The sequence below is a fragment of the Pan paniscus genome, chromosome 8, assembly GCF_029289425.2.
Source record: "Pan paniscus chromosome 8, NHGRI_mPanPan1-v2.0_pri, whole genome shotgun sequence".
NCBI classification, from domain to species: Eukaryota; Metazoa; Chordata; class Mammalia; order Primates; family Hominidae; genus Pan; species Pan paniscus.
This window is the reverse complement of record NC_073257.2, coordinates 26,208,037-26,229,270: the sequence shown is the minus strand read 5'-3', so window position 1 is coordinate 26,229,270 and position 21,234 is coordinate 26,208,037. Positions and strand designations below refer to the sequence as shown.

General features: G+C 48.5%; 1 protein-coding gene across 12 annotated transcripts in view; it reads left to right on the top strand.

Annotated features, from left to right (window-relative positions):
• The window catches only part of FRMD4A (FERM domain containing 4A), a 688,283-nt gene that overhangs the window by 624,099 nt on the left and 42,950 nt on the right, over positions 1 to 21,234 (top strand). For 8 of the 12 annotated variants that reach the window (XM_034930005.4, XM_034930006.4, XM_034930004.3 and 5 more), the window contains 4 exons: positions 2,875 to 2,951; positions 8,490 to 8,628; positions 15,952 to 16,093; positions 16,473 to 16,508. In XM_034930005.4, coding sequence (XP_034785896.2) covers positions 2,875 to 2,951; positions 8,490 to 8,628; positions 15,952 to 16,093; positions 16,473 to 16,508 — 394 coding nt within the window. The remainder of the gene's footprint in view (positions 1 to 2,874; positions 2,952 to 8,489; positions 8,629 to 15,951; positions 16,094 to 16,472; positions 16,509 to 21,234) is intronic. The other 4 variants (XM_055092430.2, XM_055092432.2, XM_063607266.1 and 1 more) reach the window with 1 other exon arrangement.

The window sequence follows — 21,234 nt, the reverse complement described above, 5'->3', positions numbered from 1 at the left end:
GCTCAGGGGATGGGCACACCAAAATCTCACACATCACCACTAAGGAACTTACTAATTAACCAAATACCGCCTGTTCCCCAAAAACCTATGGAAATTAATTTTTTAAAAAGCGTATAGCAACAAGACAAAAAAAAGAATAAAGATATAAAGAAAGAAAAAAAAACCTATTAGGAATTTCAAGATATCAACAACAGAGCAGGAAATCAAGCCAAGGACCTTCTGAGCAAAGGGCCCTCAGGTCGCACACCCAGAAGGCCGATCCTGTTCAAGACTTCACTTTGCCTGAGCAAGGCGGGTGCAGGATAGGGGCTGAGGGACCGCCGTGGTATGCAGCCAACAGGACCCTTTCATTGAAGTACCATCCACATCCCTTACCTGAGAGGAGGGGAGAGGCACTGGGAGAAAAATTCTCTGTATTTAAGGATTTGCAGCACACACATAATTTTTTTTTTTAAATCCAAAACTCAGGGCTTGAGTTAGGAAATCTAAGAAAAGAATGATTCTGGTTGTTCTGGAGTTACTCTCTTTTAATCTGCAAGGATTTGGGAGAAGTAAGAGCATTTGGGATTCATAGTAAATCTAAGGTCACTTTGTGCCGGTACTGTGCTACGATCTGTGGCTGCTGAGATCTACCTTAGAGGGGTTATTTTTGCCGTTTTACAGAGGGGAAAACTGAGGCTAAAGGAAATGCTGTAACTTGTGTCAGGTCCAGCAGCTTAGAGCCTGAGTTGGGCGCGGTGGCTCACGCCTGTAATCCCAAAATTTTGGGAGGCCGAGGCGGGCAGATCACTTGAGCCCAGGAGTTGGAGACCAGCCTGCCCAACATGGCAAAACCCCATCTCTACTAAAAAATACAAAAATTATCCAGGTGTGGTTGCATAGTCCTGTAATCCCAGCTACTTGGAAGGTTGAGGCACAAGAATCGCTTGAACCCGAGAGGCAGAGGTTGCAGTAAGCCGAGATCGTGACACTGCACTCCAGCCTGGGGGACACAGTGAGAGTCTGTCTCAGAAAAAAAAAGTAGTGGAGCTTGGATTCAAACAGATGTAGTCAGACCACAAAGCCTGCCTGCCTGACCGCTTTGCTCAGTGTACTGCCCCCAGGCTATGAGGCCAATGTCGTGGAACCTGTTCATTCTGGTATTTTTGTAGCTCTGGCTAAGTTCAGGTGGAATGTCTCTGAATATATAATACCTGGGGACCAGAGAGGAAATTTGGGTGTTTTCATGGAAGGATTTATAGTGGCCAAGCATCAGACAGGACCATGAGACCTGGGTCTGTGTATTTTAGTAATAGACTCCGCTAAGGCGCTGTTGAATCTCTGACACAAAGCTGTCAGCCAACATAGAACTTTGGGCCATTTGCTTTCCTTGCAGTGTCTCTCCACCCACCTGGAGTTGATGCTTAACAAGAAAGAAAAATACAATTTCCTTGGGCTTCAGAGTGAAATGCACTCTGAGCCGGGGACAAAAGAGGCAACTCTGTAATAAGAGATAATAGATATTCTCCTTCCCAGTACTTAACGCAGACAAAATAATTGTAAAATTCCAGAGAGCAGATTGTGAGGATAAAAGAATGTGGCCATTCCAGAAGCAGTTTTTATTCCAGCCCAGTTTTATATGGGGTGCTAGGTCCACTAGCCAACCATTGACTAGCAGTGTCCCCAGCCTGGGAAGACAGGGTGGGTCAGATACAGGAAATGGCCATCACGTCTCTAAGGTGGGCAGAACATGAGCAGGTCAGAGAGGGTCAGGAGCCTGAGGTCCGAGGACTCTGGGGTAAGACCCTGAAAAGCATTTAACTCAGTGGCCAGAGAAAGGGGGGAGCCCAGGGAAGCTGTTCCCCGCAGAAAGACAAGAACAAGATTCCTACTTTACCCCTTCTTTCCGCAAAATAAACCGAAATTCCCAGTATGTGGAAGGTGATGCAGTAACCAGCAAATATTAATGCAAATGTGTGTGCACACAAGTTGAACCTCCTGTGATATTTCCCAGAGGGTTAAAGTAACTTTCTTTTTCATCCAATGAAAGGAACCCCGTTCCTGGAGCAATTGGATGCAGCCCTAATTACTTCCAAACATTACAGTCGGCTTCTTAGTTAACGAGCTCACTGGTCCGAAGGAGGAATGACCGCCAGGGCCCCTTCATTCCACTTCTCACCCTCCCTGGCCAAGCTCGAGGGAGAGACTCCGGCCGCAGCGTCCTTCCGGGCGACAGAACTCTTGGTTTTCTTTGTGCTGCAGCAAGAAGAATGGGCTTGACAGGCTCACACTGTGATCCTGAGTTGCCTGCCCCCGAAATAAGGTCCCAGCCTCCTCCGCCCTTTGCAAGGCTCTTACACATTAGTGAGCAGGAAGTGGAGTCCCGATGGGAGGCTGGGAATTTGAACGCCTTCCCATTTCAGCACTGGAGGGGAGGAAGCTCAGTTCAGCACTCCACGCAGATGGCTACCGCTCCCTCCTGAGCGCTCGCTCCTCTCGCTCCTCTCCCCTCACCCGCCGCCTTCCCTGCTGGGTCCCTCTCCCCGGTCTCCACCTCTCCTCCCTCTCCTGGAAAGGAAAAGTCTGCCAAGCTGGGGACTGCCACGACCAAACCAACAAAGGCCGACCGAAGGCAGAGAACTTGAAAAGAACTTGTTTTGTTCCAGTTAAGGAACCTGCAGGAAAATCCACACCCACGTTGCCTGGTTTTGAACTGGAGAGCTGCGTGTGTGTGTATGTGTGTGTGTGTGTCAAGCAAGAGGCGGAGGAGGCACAGACTACGGTCTCTGTTTTGATAAGGAAACTGCCAGCTGTCGAAAGTTAACCAGCAGAGAGGGGAAGATGGCCCAGGAGCCAGCCCCTCCTGAGTTTTAAACTACACTGTTTTCTGTCCAGATATTCCAATGGAGACAGTTGGAAAACCTGTACTTCAGAGAAAAGAAGTTTTCCGTGGAAGTTCATGACCCACGCAGGTAAGCTTGAAAAGTCCTTTTCTTGCGGGATGGCGTGGCTCTCTGCCGGGCGTGTTATTGATATTATTTTGGGGCTGTCGTTGTTCATGGTCAGTTTGGAGCAGGGAGCGAGGGTGGGGGCTCCTGGGGAATGGAGCTCAAATCAGACAGTGAAACTTTCTTTTCAATTACATGTGTTGATAAATGCAGTGGGTTCGCACGTGTGTGTAAGTAGCAATCCCCTGTCTCATCTGGCCACATGTGTCCCTGGCTCGTGTGTGTGTGTGTGTGTGTGTGTGTGTGTGTGTCAGTGTATGTGTTTGTCTTACCTGCCAGGGCACTGGAAGGAAGCTTTATAGCACTTTGTAACACACACCAGTAAGTCCCCATAGGAAACCTTTGCTACAGAAGAGTCTGAAGAATCCCTCATTAGAGCTTCTAAAAGTATTTCAGGCAGGACGGTCAATGCGAAAATGAATTTGTCACCAAAGCAGTTGTGCTACATTGTTTTATTCCAGGAGCTGTAATTTTAGGATGTTAGTATTGTGGGTGGATGTGAAAGAAATGAAATTATTTTTCCCTCCACCCAAAATCGTACCCCAGAGAGCACCAGGGTTGTAAAAAGTCCCTGTACTCTTAAGTCAGATGCGAGACAGTGGGGCCCCAGGTTGGAATGCAGGGAGCCCCAAGTGGCTGGGGTCTGGGCAGCTCATACCCACTGTTTTCCTCTCTTTGTCTGCCGCTGGACCTAAAGTTATATGCATCCCCAAAAACAGCAGCGTAATTCCCTAAAACCAGGCCTGACAACTAAGAAATCACTTTCCATAAGGCCAGAGACATTTACAATAAGAAGGTAGCCCCAGGGAGACAGAAAAAAGATCAGACTCTACAGAGGAGCAAAAGTGGATTTTAGGCGCTGTTGACACTCCAGCCCTGGGCTTAGAAGGAGGACTTGGCACCAATTCCAGCTCACACATGGCTTCTGATGCTCAAAACAAGCTGCAGTCCCTCCCCATGAGCTCTGGACAGGAGGGAGATTTGGAGTTACCCCGCCCAGTGAGAGGGCTTGGACCTGTGCAGTAGCCCCTGTTCCTGCAGCCCGTGATAACCTGGTAGGAATGAAGCCGTGCTTGCCCTCCAGGGTAATCTGCCTGAAACAGCCACTCCTGTGTAGGGGATGAGCTTATCTCAGCACCACGGTTACTACAGGAATAGTTAGTGGAGAGCAGCTGAGAGCTTCTGCATCTCCACAGTCAGGTGAAAATAGTAGCCTTTAACAGAAAAATATTTTATCCGGTGTTTCTCAGGGCCCTGCAAGGGGTTTCGCGGCCAGAAGCCCCACTCCACGGAGCACAGATCCATCTGTGCAGGCCAAGTGGGGTGGGCGGGGAGATTTCAAAAATAATATTCCAGCCAAGAAGAAACTCACTGTTCATTTTCCAGGTGAACTGAATTGGACCAGGTTCTTAGGCATGTAAGAGAGGGGAAATTTAAGTACAGAAAGAGTGAAATGAACTTTGCCACAATGGGTCAGATGCAGAAAGGGGATGCTCCATAGGATAAAAATGAGGGGCTGGCAATCTAAGGGGCTGAGCACAGGGAATAGACCCTCCACCATGCCTGTGCTCTGCTGGGAATTCAGTGAACACCCAGGCACCTTGGACAAATCCTTTAACCACGCATGCATATATCTGCACATGTGTGTTCGTGTTCTCTGTGCGTCTGTCGCCCTATTGGTGAGTACTGCTAAACTGTCTTTACCAAAGCCCAGGGATATAGGAAAGAATCTAGATCTCGCACGTGACTATTCAGTGGGCCCGTCGCCTATTAGACAGCAGTGATCAATGTCATGTTTCTTGCGAAGCTTCTGTGTCCTTGTCGGGTGCTGTGGCAGGGAAGGAAGGAAGTCGGAGGCAGGGTCTTCTTCCTTAAAGATCTTCTAGTGTAACTGAGAAGACAGGCAGAAGAAGGAACTTTTTTTTTGAGACACGGTCTCATTCTGTCGCCCATGCTGGAATGCAGTGGTGCAATCATAGCTCACTGCAGCCTCCACCTTCCAGGCTCAAGCAATTCTCCCACCTCAGCCTCAGCCTCCCGAGTAGCTGGGACTATAGGTACACACCACCGTACCCAGCTTTTTTTTTTTTTTTGGAGAGACTGGGTCTCACAGTGTTGCCCAGGCTGGTCTCAAATTCCCAAGCTCAAGCAATCCTCCCATCTTGGCCTCTCAAAGTGCTGGGATTACAGGCTTGAGCCACTGCCTGGAACCTGGCTGAGAAGAAGGAACTCATGGAGTGTCACAAGAAACAAAGAAACCTGCTCTAGACGACAAGTAGCTAGTATACAGGAGAGGCAGGATTTGAACCTAGGAGGTCTGGCTCCAGAGCTCATGCCCTTTGTCTCTATACTGTACAGAAGGGCCAGACGTCGTGGGCCATGAAGGGTGAAGGACAGGGTCACCAGAGGCCTGGCTGGTCAGGAAGGGAGAGGCTTACCAGGAAGGAGAGGTCTGACCTGGAGGGGTAACTAGGATTAAAGCCACGTGGTAGGGCCTCAGGGGGATATAGATGTCAGGTGGGGGCTTCTCAATTAGGATAAAGAAATGAGGGAGGGTCTGGCTGGAGGGAAGTGGGAGTTGGAGGAGCCCAGAGGAAGAAGCAGAGCTGTCTCGTCCCAGGCAAACTCGCTCTGAGTACACTGAGTTAGCCTGCAGACAGGCAGGAATGGGGGAGAGGCCCAGGGAGGCCAGAGGTGGAGACCCAGGATGACTTCAGCATTAAAGACACACAAGGAAAGGAAATGGCTTCAGGTCAGTTATTTAGCATGGTGGCAGAGCCAGAGCTATGAGCTGTAAGATCTTTCTTGCACTCAGTTCTCTTTTTCACATCCTAGTGGTGCCTTTTTTCTCTTGTATTGAGAGTTACTATTTCACGTATTCATGAGCCACGTGTGAGTGCGTTACATGCGTAGAACATGGAATGATCAAGGCAGGGTACGTGGGGTATCCATGGCCTTGAGTGGTTTTTTGTTTGTTTGTTTGTTTTGTTTTTTGAGACAGAGTCTCACTTTGTCCCCAGGCTGGAATGCAGTGGCGCCATCTCGGCTCACTGCACCCTCCACCTTCCAGGTTCAAGCAATTCTCCTGCCTCAGCCTCCCAAGTAGCTGGGACTACAGGCGTGCGCCACTACACCCAGCTAATTTTTTTATTTTTAGTAGAGATGGGATTTCATCATGTTGGCCAGGATGGTCTCAATCTCTTGACCTCGTGATCCGCCCGCCTCAGTGTTTACTATTTTTATGTTGGTATCATTGCAAGTCCTCTCTTCCAGTTACTTTGAAGTGAACCTCGCGGTGCTTTTTAAGTTGAATGTGTCATCCTATTGCTTGTGGCCTTGCTTATTTGAGGTAGGGAAGAGGAATGTGATTGGCCTCACGTTAGTTTGGTGTTCCGGGCTCAGCCCCTCCCCCAAGCCAGGAAGGCAGTCAGAACTGCAATAATAGGATGGGCAGCGCCAGATACGGTCATTTAGTGAAGATGTAATCGATGGGAATGATTCAGGGCAGAGGCTGCTTTCTGGGCCGATGGGCTCAGGTGTGATTGCACCATTCCCTGTGGGGCACTGGACAACACTGTGCACTTTCTCCCCCTGGGCATCCTAACTCAATGCTTAGCTTCATTTCTGAGCTTCTCCAGGCTGGGCCAATATTTCACTTCTACGGTTTGGGTAAAATAGGAAGGGCTTGAAGCGAAAGATGAGGAGAGGAGATAAAGTAATAATAGAGCAGGAGAAGAACTCTGAGTATCTGATTTAGATGCTCCGGGGAACTCTTCTGCCCTCCCGGTACCTGAGAAATGGAGGTACCTAGCCTTGCATCACCTTTCAAGATACTTTTCTTGTCTAATTCAGCTTTTCTGGGGGGGAAAAAAAAGTCATTCATTTATTTCCAAGAGCAAGAACTGCTATGGAAGCCAAGCTGGGAGCACAGATCCCTGTTTTCTTTTAAATTTCGAGAGACTGGCGAGGGATCTCCCCCTCACTCTCTCCCTGGCTCCTTTTTTCAATTATTTTCAACTGTGTGCTCTTTCACGCGCTGGCTTTTTTTTTTTTTTTTTTTTTCCTTCACTTTTGTTGGAACTGAAGGGAGGAAAAAGCTGTGTGGGCTCAGTAACATTAACCACCAGATCCGAATTTCTCCTTAAAGGTGAGCGTGAACAAGACTCCACTTTAAATCTTTAGCACCCCCGACCCCCGCCCAAAGTAAGATACTGCTGGCAGCTTTGTTTTCTTTAAGGGAAAATTAGCCATGAAAAAAAGTGTTATTGTTTGCAAGTCCTGATTACCCCCAGGTTTCTTCCAAATTAGATATGTTAGTCTTGAGAACATACATTTTGTTTCTGATGTCCACGTAAAATGCCCCAAATCCCAGCCCACCTTCCTGTCAACTTGTCTCACATGCATGCACACACACACACACACACACACACACACACACACACGCAAACACACATTCTCAGATTTCATTTGCGAAATAATCTGCCTATCCTATAAAATATACTTCACTAAAAGCATGACCATATAACTCCCCCTAACTCCATGAATGTGGAGATCAGCAGTTCCCATTTTCACTTTTAAAGTCTGATTACTCCATGTAGATTTAAAAATGTATAGACAGGGCCAGGTGCGGTGGCTCATGCCTGTAATCTGACCACTTTGGGAGGCCGAGGCAGGTGGATCACCTGAGGCCGGGAGTTAGAGACCAGCCTGATGAAACCCTGTCTGTACTAAAAATACAAAAAATTAGCCCGGAGTGGTGGGGGGCATCTGTCATCCCAGCTACTTAGAAGGCTGAAGCAGGAGAATTGCTTGAACCTGGGAGGTGGAGGTTGCAGTGAGCTGAGATCTTGCCAGCACGCTCCAGCCTGGGTGACAGGGCAAGACTCCATCTGAAAAATATAAATAAAATGTATAGACAGAGGTTGGGGGAATTGGGGCTGGGCACATTTCTCTCTGCCTTTCCTCTCCTGATTCTTTATACCCTCCCTGCCCTCTGAATAGATTGGAAATTGATCACCAAATCTTCAAGGAACATTGGGTTAGTTATGTAAGAAGTCCCGATTCCCTGGGACGCTGTAGCCTGTGGTGATTAGAAAATAATTTACTCATCCCCACTGTAGGCACATTTCCTGTCTCATAGGGAGCATCATTGAAGGTTTTCCTGTCTGCGAAGTTTGTCTTGGCCCAGTGCCAAGTCCAGGATCGAAAAAGGACCATCCAGTGAGCTAGGATGACCCATCTTATCCCAGACAAGGCCGAGGCTTGGCCAAATTCTGAACTCTAGGGAGTCAGAAAATCAGAAGGTGGCCTTTGCCAGCCAATGATGTCTCTAAGGTGTGTGCGCATGTGTGTGTGTGTACGCCTAGGTGTGTGTGAGAGCTCATCTATCATCTTTACGCCAGGGCTTCTAGGACGCAGTGGGTTCTCTACAGAAGCTGTTGACTGAGAAATGGTTTCTCTCAACAGAAATGGGATTGAACCTTGTGATTCTTGCTTCCCCAGGGCTTCAGTGACAAGGAGGACGTTTGGGCACAGCGGCATTGCAGTGCACACGTGGTATGCATGTCCGGCATTGATCAAGTCCATCTGGGCTATGGCCATAAGCCAACACCAGTTCTATCTGGACAGAAAGCAAAGTAAGGTGAGTGACCAGACCTCTCACCAAGCCCTCAGCCAGCTTAAGAGCAGCCTGGGCCATTGTCTGCCTCTCTTAGTTTAGGAATGAGGATCGGATGGGTGGGGGAGGCGCCATGTCCCTTGCCCAGGTCCATAGCTTGCACAGGTACAGGCTTGCCTCTTAGGGCTACAGATGGGAGGGATGAGACTAGCTCTTCAAGAGGGCACATTCCATGCATCTTGGTCCAGGGGGCTCCGACCACCATCAGAGCCGCTCAAGCCGCTGACTGCAGCCAGGTAGGCCCCTTTTGAGGAATTCCCACTGTGCTTTTGGCCCTCGGGAGAATCCTCTAGCAGCGTGAAGGCAAGCCCTTTTTGGTGTTTAAACAGTGGTATACTATCTTCCTTTTGAAAAGAAAAAAGGAATCTTTCTCAACGAATAGACACCACCTAACTGTTTAGGGTAATTGCTGTGAAAACCCTCAGGCGGTTCCAACTGCCAAGTCCATTTTTTTTTTTAATGCAAAACTGGAAACGTTAAAAAAAAAAAAAAAAGGCAACTACCCTGTTTCCCTAAGGTAGACCTAGAGCCTGGGGCCTTGGTAAACAGACTTCCTCCAAGGAGGTGTCACCACCCCCGACTCTGGGCTCGCAGCTGCGTTTTCTGGTGGGTGAGAGGATGACGTCTCCTTGGTTCACACAGGGCTTATATCAACACTCTGCCCCCTCTTCCTCCAGCCCTGTCTCCCCAGACTCCCCTGTCAGCCCCCCACAAGCCACTCCCATTCATTCTCCCTCAGGGGAAGAGCCCTGCCAAGATGGCCCTGCAGCTTCTCTCAAGATCCTGCTGGCTTGGGCTGGGGGAATACAGACTGAGGTCACCCTGGGCCCCTGGGCTAGTGGTTTCTAGCACTTATGGAGGATTTCCCTCCATCGCATGAGTTCTTGGGAGAAGGTGGCAAGATGCTCCACTTACTGGGCACAAGAGTCACTGAATCGGTGCCCTCTAGGGTTCTTTCTCTTTTGCCATCTTATCCATATTTTAAGGGGTTTCTCTTTTTCTGGGGAAGAGGAGAGTGAGCGAATTGGGGGTCAAGGGGGAGGTGATAAGAGAAAGAAAAGAGGACAGGGCTGGGCACAGTGGCTCACATCTGTAGTCTCAGCGCTTCGGGAGGCCAAGGCAGGAGGATCACTTGAGCTCAGGAATTCCAGACCAGCCTGGGCAACATAGTGAGACCCCCGTCTCTACTAAAAGAAAAAAAAAAAGAAGAAAAGAGGACAGGAAGAAATGAAACAATCCCTTTAGTCATAATTCAGTTTTAAATTGGGGTCTGTCCCCTGCAGCCGTCATTTTCTCCTTTGTAAAATATTTTGTCCTCTACTTTCTGACCCCCTTTTTGGTCATTTTCTGGGATGAATGTGTGCAGGACGGAGAATTTCTGTTGTTAGGAATAATGACAGTATTCTCCGCAGCTCTCCTGGCAGTGATGGGTCCTAGTCCTAGCGCAGGAATTTGAAGCTCGATTAGATCAAAAGAAATGGGGCCAAAGTGTTTTTGACTCATGCTCGATATTGACACAGTGGGTGGGTGTCAGGGTTTTGCTGTCCAGGGGCAACAGTTGGAGGTCGACACCTGAGAACGTTAATTTCACCCTCTGTGGTTGGGTGATGGATGGTGGGGGTTAGGGGATTGGGCAATGCTCCTGAACCCCACTGCCAATTCCCCTTGAGGGCAGACCCCCCATGCACTGTACCACAGTGTGGAAAGAGGAAAAGGTGTATCTCGCCCTGAGGATAGCACAGCATTGGCTGTTCAAGCTCCTCCTCTCTGCGCCGGTTTTTGCATAGGCGGTCTCTTGAGCATCTCAAGAAGCTTGTTCTTATGGCTTTCCCGCTGCACCTGGGAAGATGGGCTCATTCTGCAGTTGGCAAGCCTTGTTATTGAACAGGCTAACAGGTCAACTCACTGACACAGCAAGTACATCTCAAAAGGAAATTATTGGCCGGCCGCCATGGCTCACGTCTGTAATCTCAGTACTTTGGGAAGCCGAGGAGAGCAGATCACTTGAGGTCAGGAGTTCGAGACCAGCCTGGCAAACATGGGGAAACCCAGTCTTTACTAAAAATACAAAAAAAAAAAAAACAAAAACAGTAGCCAAGCATCGTGGCAGGCATCTGTAATCTCAGCTACTAGGGAGGCTGAGGGAGAAGAATTGCTTGAACCCAGGAGGCAGAGGTTGCAGTGAGCTGAGATCACACCACTGCACTCCAGCCTGGTTGACAGAGTGAGACTCCATCTCAGAAAAAAAAAAAAAAAAAAAGATTATTGTAGATAACTTAGTAACAAGACATGTCTTTTAGGAGGTAAAACCAAATGCCCATAGCATTAGGAATGTTTCAGCTGTCCCTTTTGTAAAAGTAACCCTTGGGGACTGAAGAAAATGCCCACGCTCCCAGGAGGAGAAGGAGAACATTTCCCAGGAAGCCTGGCATGCTCACAGATGTCCTAGAGCCCTCACACTTCTCACAGGAACCAGTTCCCCAGCCTGCAGTGACAGGTGAGGATCACAACCCTCTATGTGGGAATTGGAGGCCTCTGTTTTCCAGCTCTGGGACCCCGGGTGGGTCTTTCATCCTTGGTGTTTTGCTTTCCCCAATTGGCAGCAAAGGAAATTCCTGACCTCAATTAGTGATTGGTCAAATGGCACCACATTTGTGAAATTGCTTGAGGAAATACGTGCCATCTTTTACTAATGTCATAGTTAATCTAGCATACTATCGCTGGCCAACACTTGCATGAAGTTTAAATTCTCTAAAAGGCCCGCAAATTAAATCAGAGATGATGACATACCCTTTGGGAATTACATTACAACACCTTTCTGTTTCCGGAATGTTCTTTATAGAACAGCGATGTGATTCATCTCTGATGGGCAGCACTACCTCTGGGTGAGTGATGGCCGACAGGGCTGGGACAGAGAGCTTCATAATATTTCTAGGCAGCCAGTTCTGGCTGGCATCCTGGCCACTGCTCACACTCTACTGTACTGGGACATGCCAACCATTCCTTTCTCTGAAGAGCTTCAGCAAAGCCCAGGCCTCCCAAATGATGTTTATCAACCCGAGAGAGACAAGTGAGGTCTAGTGGTTTGAGTCAGCAAGGGTGGGGAGCCATGAGGGTTCAGGTGCTCCCCTGACACTCGGTTTTTTTCTTCTTTCAGGGTCACTGTGCAAATCATTTAAGGAAATCTCTCCTTCTTTCTCTCTGCCTGTCTCTCCCTCCCTCCCTCCCTCTCTCCCTCCCTCCATCAGCTCTCCATGCATATACATCAAGAAACCATTCTACCATCTAAGACAGGGCGGGGGGAGGCTGTGCTGGTTGGTTATTTGTAGCTCCTTCAGAATGAGAAGCTGCACAGGCACCAATTATAATTGGTAACTTCTATGCTGACCCCAGAGATCAGAAATGTTGTCTGCTAGATCCCAGCAGCCTCTGAAGCCCAGAGCCAAGGAACGTCTTAGAGACTTTGCAGGAAAATATTTGAAAGTTCAAAATGTTTAGAGTCGACATTAGACACTTTTCCCTCTGAACTCAGAGTGGGGACTTCTTGAATTGGCCCCCAATCCAAACGTCTTTCCTTCTTCCTAATCTTTTTTTTTCTCTCCCTGATGCAGTTCTCCATTTCATTTAGGGTCAAAGGCAGAGTCAAAGGGGGACAGGGACATTGAAGCTTTGTTCCCACAATATCAGTCAGAAGACTGAGTCACGTGTATCAGGCAAGACTCCCAGACCAAAATGTTCCAGAGTCTGGGGACTCCTTAAGGTCAGCCCAGAGACCTGACTTTGCAAAGAGAGACTCTCCCCGACAATGCCCATGGTCCTCCTGGTCCTCTCTCCACCGAGTCTGTTAGGTCGCTGTGATATTTCCATTCTGGAAAGAATCCCGGCCGGGCGCAGTGGCTCATGCCTGTAATCGCAGCACTTGGGAGGCTGAGTCGGGCAGATCACCTAAGATCAGGGGTTTGACACCAGCCTGGCCAACATGACAAAACCCCGTATCTACTAAAAATAGCCGGGCGTGGTGGCCCACACGTGTAGTCCCAGCTACTCAGGAGGCTGAGGCAGGAGAATTGCTTGAACCCAGGAGGCAGAGGTTGCAGTGAGCTGAGATCGTGCCACCGCACTCCCCCAGCCTAGACAACAGTGTGAAACTCTGTCTCAAAAAAAAAAAAAAAAATCCAGTAGTTTGCTAAAGCTTCCATAAGGCTTCCAGGAATCTAGTCTCCTTTAGGAAAGATGCCTTTTGATCTCATATTTTTGTTTTAAGAATGATGTGTGGCAAGAGTTCTGGTATGACAAGGGGGATAAGTTTTTCATGTGATTAATGAGGTCCCCAAAATATCTGGTTGGGCCATCAATCTAACCTCAGTTAGCAAATTACAGCCAGGCCCTAATGTAGATCCTATTCTTATTACGATGGCCTTTACATAAATTATCTACTTTAGTTATCACAACTCTAGGATGTGGGTTTTAAGACCTCCATTTTACAAACATGTATCTGAGAATCAGGAAGGTGAAGGGTCAAAGTCCGATAGTGATTCACTGGGAAGAGCCAAGATTCTAAGTCAGGTCTTTTTTTTTAGACAGAGTCTCACTCTAGCACCCAGCCTGGAATGAGATCAGTCAGTGGCGTGATCTCAGCTCACTGCAACCTCCGCCTCCCGGGTTCAAGCAATTCTCCTGCCTCAGCCTCCAGAGTAACTGGGACTACAGGCTTGTGCCATCACACAAGTCTAATTTTTGTATTTTTAGTAGAGACAGGGTTTTGCCATGTTAGCCAGGCTGTTCTCAAATACCTGGCCTCAAGTGATCCACCCACCTCGGCCTCCCAAAGTGCTGGGATGGACAGGCTTGAGCCACCATGCCCAGCTCTAATTCAGGTCATTCTGACTTCAGAGCCCAGACCCTTCACCCAGCACTGAATTGGTCTAGGCCTTCGTGAGTTATTGTTACATCACCGTTTGGGAGTGGGCTACTTTTTATTAAAACCTGGGTCTCCATAACAGAGCGATGTAGAAAGAAAGGAAGTCATGGGTTGTACTCGCCATGCTTGCTTAGAGGGTAAAACTCAGCCAGATGGGCGCAAATGATAGGCTGTGTCAAAATGAAATAAAAGGCCCTTTTCCTTCCTTCTGCGGCAAGCCAAAATCCTTCGAGGGCCTGGCAGCCAGGATTGTTTTATGAACAAGGAAATTTGCCTGAGGAAGTCGACTTCAGTCTGAATGCAAGGAAAAAAGTTGAGGTTAGGAAGGAAGCATAAGTCGAGGAAAGGCCCACGGGGTAGGGAGGAGGAGGAGGAGGAAGACAGTTCACACCAGGTGAAGAAAACAAGCGCCATGCCTCAGTGTTTCCTCCGGCCCGCGGACTTCCATCGTGTTAACATGAAGTCGGAAGTTGTTGTCCTTGCCAGTGTGGACAGCAACATCGAGGGCAGAGGAAGGGCAGAGCTGCAGGCATTCAGACAGCCCTGGCTGGACAGTAAGGGCCCCCGGGCACGGAAGGAAGGCTGTACACAGGGCATCCAGGAGTGGTGGGTCCACACCCCTCCATGGCCTTCGCCACCACCCCCATGCCTGCTTTCTCCTGTGTGGGAAAGACCTTGGGTTCTACAGGCCAGGCAGGAAGCTACAATGGTGAACCTCGCCCAGCCCGTGTGTGTGCTGTAGACAGTGGCCACAGAAAGGACAGATGAGCAAGTGACCGTTTCTAGTTGTTTTCACCAAGTTCTGTGTACTGGCAAAGCCTGTTGCCTTCAGCACACTCACAAAAAGTTGATTTCCTGAAGAAGAAAACAAGCAAACATTGGACACACGTGTGGGAAATGCAAACACATTGTCACTACCGAAGGTAGAAACTGGAGCAGATACCTTATAAAAACCACTGCTTTAGCCAGGCGCGGTGGCTCACGCCTGTAATCCCAGCACTTTGGGAGGCTGCAGCAGGCGGATCACCTGAGGTCAGGAGTTTGAGACCAGCCTGGCCAACATGGCAAAACCCCCGTCTCTACTAAAAATACAAAAATTAGCTGGGCGTGGTGGTGGACACCTGTAATCCCCACTACTCAGGAGGCTAAGGCAGGAAAACCACTTCAACCCAGGAGGCAGAGGTTGCAGAGAGTCAAGACTGGGCCACTGCACTCCAGCCTGGGTGACTGAGACTCTGTCTCAAAAAAAAAAAAAAAAAATTTTTTTTGAAAAACCACTGCTTTTAGGAATGTCAATTTGAACACAGACTTTTTTTCTAATTATTCTTACCTGCTGTGACTTTTAACCAAATAGAGCCAATCAACGTGGATTAAAGGGAGTGTCCTTTGAACCATAATAGGAAGACTAGGGCAACATGTACTTAGGTATCAAAATACAAGCAAAGCACCGTGTCAGACGTTCATTGGTGGGACCCCAGAATCCAAATGAGCAGTTTTTCCACAATCATGCACCCTGTGATTGCAGGTCTAGAGATCTGTCATTGTCATTTCTTTTTTTTTTTAAGAGACAAGGTCTCACTTTGTTGCCCAGGCTGGGGTGCAATGGTGCAATCACAGCTCACTGCAGCCTCCAACTCCTGGGCTCAAGCAATCCTCTTGTCTCAGCCTCCCCAGTAGCTGGGACTACAGGCATGCACTACCACACCTGGCTAATTTTTTTGTATAGATGGGATCTTGCTATGATGCCCAAGCTGGAGAACCACTGTCACTTCTTCATCAGCTAAACTTTCCATGACCACATGGCAAACTATTTAAGAGGTTTAAATCTCTTAGGTCTTTCACAGCACTGAAAATCATTTTCCCCTCCTTGTTTAAGCACGAAATAATTATAACCACAGTGTTTGTTGAGAGCTGTGTGCCAGGCAGATAAGGAGGAAGAGGGGAGGACAGGGGAGTTGGGAGGGGAGGAACACCCTTCCCACACTTTCTCTCCTTTGACCCGAACCAACCCCTGGGTGGTGAGTGGCATCTACCGTGTTTTGTGGCTGGGAATAATAAAGCTCAATGAGATTAAGTCACTTTTCCTAAATCAGGACATTCTCTTAAGCACAAAGCAGTGCAGCCTACAGAATCGGAGGCTTAGAACATCCTCCATTGATGCAGCTCTTGAGCTGCCTCTGCTCTTCGCAGAGAGTGTCGGTGATTAATGATTAGGCCAAGGGATGCAAACAAAAATGCTGCACATTAGTCAGGGAGATAAGTCCCTTTGCGGAATGTCAAGACGGTGAGCAGGGGCAGGCGAGGGATGACTGTCCTTTCCGCAAGGTGAGCGTCACTTCTTTGACCTGCTTCCCTTTCCATTCCAGTCCAAAATCCATGCAGCACGCAGCCTGAGTGAGATCGCCATCGACCTGACCGAGACGGGGACGCTGAAGACCTCGAAGCTGGCCAACATGGGCAGCAAGGGGAAGATCATCAGCGGCAGCAGCGGCAGCCTGCTGTCTTCAGGTAGGCAGAGGCCAGCTGGAGGGATGCCCCCCGAGCATGGCTGGGACCCCAGAGGGGACCAGGAAGGTGGGGAGAGCTGCAGCTGGGGAGGCTGCAGGGCAAGCTGCCCCAAAGCTGGCTTTGCTTTCCAGACCAAGGTTGGGATCCAAATGCGAATCTGAGAAAACTGCTCCCAGGAATCAAATAGTGGAAGGGAAAAAAAAAAAAAAAAGCATCAGTAGAACCACGCAGTGCAAGAAGGCCTGCTGGTCACACTTAAGTGTCTTCAGGTACCCCCCAGAGCGTTTCACAATGCCAGTGGCAAGCTGTCGGGAATGTCAGGTCCAAGGGTGAAAAGTGGAATCCGCTCATGTGCCCACTTGTGTGTTGTGAATTTCAGGATCTGGTGCCAGGAGACACTGCATTCTACTCCCAGGTGGGTTTCTCCAGCTTTTAAAAATGCGGAATACTCTCTCCATCGTGTCACAGGGCATGATTTCTCCATTCAGTGCCTTTTGAAATTGCGAGTCAGAGATCTGGTGCCGTCGTCCGCTTCTGCCAGCCTTGGCCAAGTCATTTTGTCTTTTGATGTTGGGAGGGACAGAGGAGTTCCAAGGTCCTGGATCTGACTGACTTAAAGAGGGGGGTGTCATTTACTGAAATGGCAGGAGGAGGAGTGGGTTTGAAAGAAGCAGAGAGGAAGGGAGGCAGCCGTGGTTTGGAAATGTTAGAAAAGGGCATTGTGGCCGGGCACGGTGGCTCACACCTCTAATCCCAGCACTGTGGGAGGCCGAGGCTGGAGAATCACTTGAGGCCAGGGAGTTTAAGACCAGCCTGGGCAATATAATGAGACCCCGTCTCTACCAAAAAAAAAAAAAAATTAGCCAGGTGTGGTGGCACAGCACCTGTAGTCCCAGCTACTTGGGAGGCTGAGTAGGGAGGATCACTGAACCCTGGAGGTTGAGGCTGCAGTGAGCAGTGACTGCACTGCCCTCCAACCTGGGTGACAGAGCAAGACCCTGTCTCAAAAAACAAAAAAAGAAAAGTGGAACATGAGAAAAAAACCTGATTGATGTAGGAACCGTGCAGCTGTCTCTGAGCCATGCAAAGAAGGCAAGAAATCTTCCCTGGTAATTTATATTACTATATATAGTGGCTGTAAACAATAACAAAAAGGAAAAGACAGGAGACGAAGAGGAGCTAAAAATTGTCTCGTTAGCTTCTGGGCTGGTGTGATCCAATCATAGCCAGGAAAAATTTAAAGGACCAGAGAGGGGACAGACATCCTTCCTGGACTGAGAGGCGAGGTTACTGTTCTGGTGAGTGGAGCGTTAAGTTGAAGGCCCATCCTTGGACAGGCTGAGGCCCTCCGTGGACCTTAGCAGTGTGTTCACATGGTCATGTGTTTTTATAAAATCTGTGAACATAATACGTTTTGTATTTTTCTTCAGTAGAACCGCTAAAGGCCAGTGTGGTGGCTCAGGCCTGTAATCTCAGCACTTTGGGAGGCCGAGGCAGGTGGATCACCTGAGGTCAGGAGTTGGAGACCAGTCTGGCCAACACAGTGAAACCGCATCTCTACTAAAAATACAAAAATTAGCCGAGTGTGGTGGTGCACACCTATAATCCCACTACTTGGCAGGCTGAGGCAGGAGAATCACTTGAACTCAGGAGGCAGAGGTTGCAGTGAGCAGAGATCGTGCCAGTGCACTCCAGCCTGGGCAACAGAGCAAGACTCTGTCTCAAAAAAAAAAAAAAAAAAAAAAAGCCGCTAAAATTTTATAAGCTTCAAGCCCCATAAACCTAGATCTGCCTCTGCCACATCACCTGGGGTCCATTGTCAACCCCTCCCTGCCTTAAGTTCTTCGAAAATATTTCATCCAAAAAAATGGGGTCAATGCTTATTCTTTCTGAAGCTTGGGAGTTGGCCATGAAGACTGCAGAGAATGTTGTCTTCAAGGATCAAAGAGAATGAAATTCAAAGCCCAAGACCCCTACCTCGAATTACAGCCGCTCCCAGTCTCCTGCTGAATGACCTAGAGCAGAGTCAGAGCCAACACCTTGTTTGTGTTTTAAACACAACCTACAATCGCGTTTTTTCCTAACCCTGTGAAAACCCAGTGTCAGATTAGAGAGGCTGCATCTATCAGCCCACCTTCCCCCTTAGCATAGGGAATCTGGCTGACTTCAGCTTGGATTCTTGAAGCTCAGTGGTTCTCAAACTTCGGCATGCATCGAAACCACTTGGAGGGCTTGTCAAAACCCCTCTCAGAGCTCCTGATTCTGTAGGTCTGGGGAGAGCCTGAGAATTTACACCTCTAACAAGTTTCCAAGTGAGGCTGATGCTGCTGGTCTACTCACTTTAATTGCAGAGACTCTCTTGTTGCTGAGGAAGAGACAAGCTTGGGGTGGGTGGGTTGCTCAGGATCATAGAACCCAGGTGTGCCCAGTTTTAAGCCCGTGTTCTGGTCCATCTGCACGGGCCCCCTTGTATCTGGCAGACTCCAGGGGGCACCAAGGCAACAATTTACCTTAATAGCAGCTATAGATGAGGCTGTGAACAGGAGCCCCAAACCTCCTGAGATGAAATTGACATCATGCACCATCAGAAATGAAATCTGGCTGGGCGCGGTGGCTCACGCCTGTAATCCCAGCACTTTGGGAGGCCAAGGCAGGCGGATCGTTTGAGGCCAGGAGTTTGAGACCAGCCTAGCTAACATGGTGAAAGCCCATCTCTACTAAAAATACAAAACTTAGCCAGGCATGGTGGTGCACACCTGTAATCCCAGTTATTTTTGAGGCTGAGGCAGGAGAATCACTTGAACTCAGGAGGCGGAGGTTGCAGTGAGCTAAAATGATGCTACTGTACTCCAGCCTGAGCGGCAGAGTGAGACTGTGTCTCTCTCACACACACACAGAAATGAAATCCAAGCGTCTTTAAGACTTAAAAGCAGTACATCTCTATGACTCCCCACAGGCTGGACTTTGCTAATCAGTCTGGTGGGCTAGAAGAGAAATCCTAAGAAAACCTTCCTGCTTAATCCATCTGTACACCTAATAGATAAGCATCGGTATACCAATACAATGAAGCGATCTTCAAATGCTTTATCATTCAGTGCTGGGTCCCCAGGCTGAGGTGATTAGGAGTTACTAGTAGCAGCTGGGGCCACTTGCAGAGCGTATCCCATTGTCAGCTTCAGTGCCCTCAGCCCTTTCTGCAGCTGCACAGCTGAGCAAGAAGAAACCCTGGTGAGAAGGTGAGAAAGCCCCATGACTCAACCCGAGGGCAGGTCCCACTCTTACCAGCCCTGCAAGTTTGAGCCTGAAAAACATCCTTTAGTGCCAGGGTGGAGGCTCCTTGGGGTGCCCCACACCCACCTCCTGTGACTTAGGAGGGCCAAGACAGTCGGGGGACGAACTGCAAACAGGAAACATTCCATCAGGGAACAAAGGGAATTTCTAGCACCCCTAGATCTTGTTCTCCCTCCCGCTGGGATGGCTGACGGCTGCCTGTGTTTCCTTGCACCAGGAGGATAAAGCTTTCCCGTGATGAAAGCATTGGCAGCGCCATCTGGAAGGGGCTGATTCCACATCCCTTGCAATGGGGAAATCTAGCCTTGGCCTGAAGATCTAGGCGGCTGGCTCATCTCCATCCCTTTCTTCCTGCCTTTCTGCCCTCTTGCCTAGAATGTGTTCCCACAAAGGGGACAAGCCCCGCTGCTTGCAATTCCAGGAGAGCTCTGATTGTTAATACTCTTATTACACTTGCCGGATTTTATTTTCTGACGTTCATTCAGAAAAGGTGATACATATAACCCAGTGTCCAGTTGGGTCAACTGTTATCTCTCTTTCACCTCCTTGTTAGATAGTGTCTAATAATTGTTCCTTAAAAGCATTTTGAGAAACTAGTCTCCATTTCAGAATTTTCTAATGCTTGTCCAGTACCCAACACCCAATAGGTGTTTGATGCACAGTTATTGAAATTAAATTAAATTGTGAAGGATACTAATAAGACTCCTGCATGTGCTGTGCTTTAGGAATATTCACCCCAGCACAGTGGCTCACGCCTATTCGGGAGGGTAGAGGTTTGGGGCGGTGGGGAGGATCACTTGAAGCCAGGAGTTCCAGACCAGCCTTGGCAACATAGCAAGACACCATCTGTACCAAAAAAAAAAAAAAAAATCTTCTTAATATAGCTGGACATGGTTGGTGCATGCTTGTATTTCCCACTACTTGGGAGGCTGAGGCTGGAGGATCACGTGAGCCCAGGAGTTCAAGGCTGTAGTGAGCTATGATGGTATCACTATACTAACAGCCTAGGTGACAGAGTGAGACCCTGTCTCTTAAAAAAAAAAAAAAAAAGAAGAATCTTCTATGTTCTTAGAGTGTATGGTACCTTGGGCCTTGCTGATACCGCCCATAGGATCTGCCTCCAGCATTTTTTTTCCCAAATTATATTGTAAACCTTTGTCACACTGGTATGAGACCTTTAAAGTTTGTGTCACGTCAGTGTCCTGCAGTAGTATCCATCTTGTCGTCTTTCAATTATTCTCTGACCCTCATCTAAACCCAAATCATGGTGTGTCTGAGCCATGTCACAACACTGTAAGATTTCTGTGGTATAAACATTTCTGCTAGCTTCCAACTCTGCCAGGTACTATACACAGCATTTTACAAAGTTATAGCCCCCCACCACCCCCCGCGCAAAGAGTTTGTGTACTGCTCATTGATTTTTAAAAAAGATGTAAAATGTTTCTAAACTATTAGTAACTTTGAAGGTGGTTTGCCTGTTCAAGGACACATAATTACCTTTAAAATTACTGAAGTCTAGGACTTGGTATCTGAGGCCTCAGATGCTGAAGAAATGAAGAATGTCATTGATACCTATTAAAGAAGCCAGGCCAGGTGCAATGGCCCAGGCCTGTAATCCCAGCACTTTGGGAGGCCAAGGCAGGCAGGAGTTCGAGACTAGCCTGGCCAACATGATGAAATCCAGTCTCTACCAAAAATACAAAAATTAGCTAGGTGTGTAATTACACACCTGTAATCCCAGATACTTGGGAGGCTGAGGCAGGAGAGTTACTTGAGCCTAGCTAGGAGGCAGAGGTTGCAGTGAGCTGAAATTACACCACTGCATTCCAGCCTGCGAGACAGAGCGAGAC